The 6,000-nt window shown below is 36.8% G+C and overlaps 1 protein-coding gene across 2 annotated transcripts in view; it reads right to left on the bottom strand.

Moving 5' to 3' along the window:
* LOC104162482 (probable ubiquitin carboxyl-terminal hydrolase FAF-X) overlaps window positions 1-6,000 on the bottom strand; it is a 76,998-nt gene that overhangs the window by 22,651 nt on the left and 48,347 nt on the right. For both annotated transcript variants that reach the window (XM_009701213.1, XM_009701214.1), the window contains exons 26-28: window positions 1,480-1,588; window positions 740-886; window positions 472-618 (exon numbers count right to left, since the gene is read on the bottom strand). In XM_009701213.1, coding sequence (XP_009699515.1) covers window positions 472-618; window positions 740-886; window positions 1,480-1,588 — 403 coding nt within the window. The remainder of the gene's footprint in view (window positions 1-471; window positions 619-739; window positions 887-1,479; window positions 1,589-6,000) is intronic.

Here is a 6,000-nt window from a genome sequence, read left to right as displayed (position 1 = left end):
GTTACAAAGAAAATACATCTGATTAAAAAGACACTCAGATATCATGCATTTGTCACATTAATAGCACTAATTAAGAACATGTGTAGAAAAGACAATAGAGACGTAATGAAAGAAAGCAGTCCTGTACGGAACTATCCTGTGTCTAGCTCACTATCCTTGTGTGATGAATCTTAGAGTAACAGCTCACATGGTCACAGCAACTCCATATGCAGTAGTTCTGAAGAATGAGAACTTTAAGTACTGTTATAAATGAAACGTGTAATTGTTTAAAAAAATTATTTTAAAAGAAAACACTAAACTCCAATTAGAAGCCCTTCTCAAACAGTTAAATTGGGACCTTTTATGGTTACAGACCACAAGATGCAAAGGTTCTTTTTACCAGTTTGTATTAACACAAACAAACCAATCCACCCCCCCCACCCCCCAAAAAAAAAACCCCACAACTCCATAGGTCAAAAAACTTGAACTTACTTTAATGAGATTAGCACCTCCTTTTTCACAACCAATATGGTATTTCTTCTCAGGTGTCTGGAATGCTAACAACTCTTTTGTTACTCCAAGGTGACCCTCTAAGATAGTTTCTTCAACACCGGTCTCTCCTGTTCTTTTTACTTCATCCTGCCATTTTAGAGAAAGTTAGAATACTCTAAGTAATATATATTTACCAAGCTTAAAACTGTACTTTACGACAAAGCAGCAAAAAGCTGATTATCCGAAATACATTGATCCTAAAACTTACCCTAATCCTCTTAAGCCAGTCAATTTCATTATTGAGAAGAACTTCAGCATTGGGTACATTAATATTACTGTTGTAAGCATAGTTAAGAAGATGTCTTAAGAGAGTGAAGTAGTCTCCAGAATGCTTAGCTCTCTCTCTTGCAGTACTCTATGTAAACGAAAAAGAAATTATACAGAATTCATGCACACTTCTATTTATAGTGCAACCCTAACATATTTTTCATAAAACTGGTAGTAAATATGAAAGATAAGAAGCATACGTAATTTTTAACCTTTTAGAAGTTTACAATTGTATTTAGCTGTTAATGAATGACTTCTGGACTATTTTAGTAGCAATTTCTATACCTGAATAGGAAACAAACAGTGAAGTGATGTTCAAGAAATGTTCGACAGCCACAAGCATGCAGAACTGAAAAGCCCTGGCAGGCCCAGTAAAAGGCAGCAGTAACTGTAGGTATCTATCTAATCTGCTAATGATTTTTACTTGGACGTTAGCATTCGCTGAAGATCAAATGCATACATTAAAGCTTATTGTTCATGTTCTTATCAGAAAATGCAAAAAAGTCCCTTTCCCCCTCATCTAACTCAAATGGAAATCAACTGTGCTGCTCGCCTATAGGTCAAAAGGAATATTTTAGTGACTGTTAATAGTAATTTGCCTTTTCTTGCAAGTATTTTGTCTTACTACTTTTTACAGAAATTCACGTTGTACTGAAGCCTTTACCTCTCATAAAAACTTACCCCTAGAACAGTAAACAGCAGGGTAATGAAGAAAAGGAGAGGTCTCTGTCCCATGCAACACCTGGTAGCCATTAAAAAGAATTGCTCCTGTGCCATCTGACGAACAGTTCTGGAAATCATTTAATAGAAACATTAAATTCAATCTCCCTATCCAAACAGGACATTAAAAAAAATAATTAACTTTCTGCTTATCTGCTTAATGCCATTTTCTAAAACTGCACATACCGTAAGAAATGGGAATACTTTAATTACTCACTACTCATCATATTGTTTCTCCTTGCAGTGAAATTTTAGACACATGAATTACTATTACAAAATCTGTTCTACAAATCAAATATTTAAAAGAAAAATAAGTTTATCAGCACCTAACCACTAAACCTTCGCAACTGTCAGCAAATATGGCATAACACAACAAGCAATCTGCAACCCTAAATAAATTTTTCTGTTTTTTTTCTAATCAAGCACCAGTTGTGCCTAAAAGACAAAACAGAACTATCCTAGTAAAATTGCTCTTATGTATCACTACAGCAGTTTCCTAGGCATCCATGAAGCAACAATAAATTATCATTAGGAAGAAATGAGAAAAGATGACCCCCTGAAAATTCAAGTGGCTAGAATGAAAGGAAATTTTCCATCTAAGAACTTAATCTAACCACTGGAATAATGTGGGAATGGATAAGCTTAATTTAAAAAAAAAAAAAAAAAAAGGCAAACCCTATTCCCCTATTCTTTCAAGTTGTAAGTTTACTTGTCTGAACATTGCATCTTGTAAAAACTGTTAGAAACAACTCTGCTTGGGTAGAGACAGAATACAAATGAATGCTGTGCTTTATGAAAGTACCTCAACATACAAGAAACTGAATTTTACAGCGTCTTTTTGGTATGGCTGTCATTGTTTTCTGCCCATGAGGTCACTGTGGAAAGCACACAAAAGAATCCCATTTCCTTCAGAGTTCTTTCATGGATGGTTAACTCTGCTTTAAAGACATGCAAGAATGACCATGAGGTCAGAGCCAAGATGCACCTAGCTGAGCACCCCTCTCTGTACACCTAGGAAAGTGCACAAGAAGAGGGCATGCAGTGACACTTCTCCAGAATGTTCTCTCCGCTTCTAACAATTTGTGGTTCAGAAAGATTACCAAAAGCAGTATTTCATAGCCCTCACTAGACAAATTCATGAAAGAGCCCCTCAAACTATTTCCAAACTGAAGGTTTACACTGCTTAAATGTTATGCTCGAAAAGTTCTACAAAGAAACACTGTTCTCTATTCATTTTCCCTTTGGTACTTCTGATTTTAAAGGTCTCTGTGGTATTCTCCTCCTACCATTTATCTCTTCTCCAATACGAAGTGCCCCAAGCTATTCAGCTATCCCACAGATGGAAGTCATTTCAGAGCTTTGATCTCCCTTGTCACCCTTCTCTGATCTATTGCAAGTTCTACTACATCGCTTTCTGTTGCAGAAGACTGTGGTGTGGTCTGTTTTGTTCTTAATAATAATTGACATTTTAAGGGATCTGATTGCTGAGCTGACGTTTTCATAAAACTCACAGAAATTTCTTTTAAGATGCAACCCCTCAACTGCTTGGGACATATCGCATAGACACTCCTCAGTTTGATGCATTTAAAGGCAGAATGAAATAAAGGTATTTTCCTAAAGTGAGAAATGTGGCCAAGGAAACACACACTTCACACTGTTATGACTCCAAGAAGTATGCAGTATTTGAACACAAGTACTGTATTTTCGTGAGGCTGTAACAATCTAAGAGTTCTTAAGGAACCATTGGAGGGATGCCAGCGTTAGACACCATAGAGTTGGCAGATAGGACACAAGTTGCATGATGAACTCACACTAACCTGGTGAAACAGCTGGAGGCCGAATGGCTCCATTAAGGCTGGCAACCCGAATCCCATCCCACGGATAGCTCCAGGATACAGATTTCTGTTCAGTTAACAGAAATCAATCTCTTCAATGGGTACAAGTGCCATTGCTTTACACAGGCAGTAAGAAATTTTATTTATTTGGGCCACATACGTGTGACCACGAAACACTTTGCAGCCATCAGCGGAGTACTTCTGGGTTCCAGGATTGTTTAGGACTAACTGCTCAGCTACGTACTGTTGACTAAGCCAGTCTTGTATTCAGGGGTCACCACTGTAAAATCAATTACCTTGGAAAGTAAGAACTGCTCTAGTATTTTGTATTAAACATTCTGCATTCTGTTTCTCAATTTATAGGTAGCATGGTTATGCTGTGAGGAAACAGAAGTCCCATGCAATCTCAACCTCTGAAAGAAACAAAACCCACCAATCTATCTGATATTTTGCAGAAAAATCATATTTATGGGATCTGAACTTGATCATCTTCCTTGTCTTTTATGGTGCACCAAAACCTTTTTCTCACATGCATATTTTTGCTCACATTGTTCTCTGATTGAGGGTAGGCAATTAGAGAACAGCAGCTGAAAATGGAAGGCTATTCAGAATTCTGCCTGGCACTTGCTAAACACTCTCTGCACTGCAAACACTAATTTGTTTCCACGTTAATTCAGAAGAGCAACTTCTGTTTTCTTAGCTTAGATCAAGTTCACTGTCTTCATTTTCAAAGCGGTTTTCCGTTTCTACTCATGTTTATGCTATTCTAATTATCCCATAATAATGAACAGTTGTATTCTAAGCGAGATTATCATATATATCAGAAGTTTTACAAGCGTATGAGAGAAAAGAGCTCAATAGTTAGCTTCTTGAGGTGACAGTATGAACCATTTTTCCATACAATAAATTCAGCTAATTTCCCATTCTGGTGGACAAATAAAGCAGAGATAAGGAGTTGAGCAGCAGTTCACTTGCGTAAGAGAAGCTCTCATAAATTTTATCCTCTCTGACAAAAAAATCCAAACAAACTCCACCCATTAATGCTATTCTTATTTTTAAAGGGCATAAAAACACCCGAGGAACTAAACCACTGCTGTTCAGACTTGGACTGACATGCCAACGAAACATGCGGCAAGGGAAGCCCCAGCTTGGGGACACATCTAGCTTCTTCCAATATTTTAGGAAAAAAAGTACAACAGTCAACTATTCACTAGGCATAATGATACGAAATAGCTGGGATGCAAATTCAGTCAACGAAGCTCAAACCAGCAAGAAGAGTAACCATTGGAAGAGACAGGCAAAACCATAACAGATATTCCCATCTGTAAGTCAAGACTGCACGTTCTGCTAAAAAGACATTCTACCTCCATCACAAACTGTGTTAGACGGAACCTGCACAATGAAATTCAGAGACTAAACTGTTTAAGACTTATAGATTTACAAGTTCCCAATTTGAACCAATAGTTCACCTCCTTAAGGAAATATGACCAGAACAGAAAAATCTTCACAAAGAGCATCAGTTCAAAGACTGAAAGAGTGGTAATAAGTGTTGATACCAAACACCAACTAAAATACAAACAAATGCTGGTGAACACTTGAGAAATGTCACTTAAATTGCAAATACAATGCCAGAAAGTCAGCTAACTACGGTGAGATTTATTATAAAAATTATCACCTACTACATATATTTTTACAATTAAGATCATGTAAAAAAGCCACAAGTCTGATAAATCTTCGGATCCACATCAAAAAAAAAAATATCAAAAGACGGGGTAGCACTGACACGTGCCCATGCTATTCAGCTGTACTGGTACTCCGAATTTGACATGTGGCCAACATACACTTACTGTCAAAATAGCAACTTGGTACCAACTGTTAACAGTTTTAAAAATAAAATGTAGTGATTTCTTACTCATCAGCCGTGAAAGTTACCAAAATAGTGAAAGACAGCTTGTTTCATTTAAGGTGTAAAATTACAACAAACATTTGTCAGCATGTTTTGTTAAACTTCTCTAACTTAAGTGATAATAACAAGCTTCAGTGAAACTGAAAATTCAATATCCTATACCACAGGTCACAAACTAAGAAAGCTTGTGAGACTCTGGTAACAACACTTCACAATTTCATCAATGTGTGCAAATAATCCATTATAAAGAGACACTCTGATGATATTATTGATCCTTTTGTTATGCTGAATACTCCTGAACATAAGACTTTCCAACCTGTTTTATCTAGAAAACTAAAAATCCCGAAACATGGTGTTGAAATTCTGACTCCATTCATCTGAGAGCACCACAATCTGACTCCATTTAAAATGTACTGAAAGGCTTAGACAACGTCATTTATTTCTGATCTGTCATTTCTCAAAGAAAACTTAAAATATTCATGGAACAGCAGCAGAGACATCTTGCCAAACTAGAATTAAATCTTTAGTAGCAGTTCAAAGCACTGGTGACTAAGTTTAATAACAACATACAAAAAATTTCCACCTGGATGGTTTCTAAAAACGCCCCCCCCCCAATACTTCACATGACAATTTCAGATGGGCTAAAAGTCACAAGACAGGCATCACAGAGACGCTGTACCGAGTAGACATGCTGTCTAAGGAGATCTACGGGAATAGCTTAGAGATAACAAATGATCCCTG

Source organism: Cariama cristata, unplaced genomic scaffold (assembly GCF_000690535.1).
Source record: "Cariama cristata isolate BGI_N322 unplaced genomic scaffold, ASM69053v1 scaffold13335, whole genome shotgun sequence".
NCBI lineage: Eukaryota > Metazoa > Chordata > Aves > Cariamiformes > Cariamidae > Cariama > Cariama cristata.
This window is presented reverse-complemented; position numbering and strand designations above follow the sequence as displayed.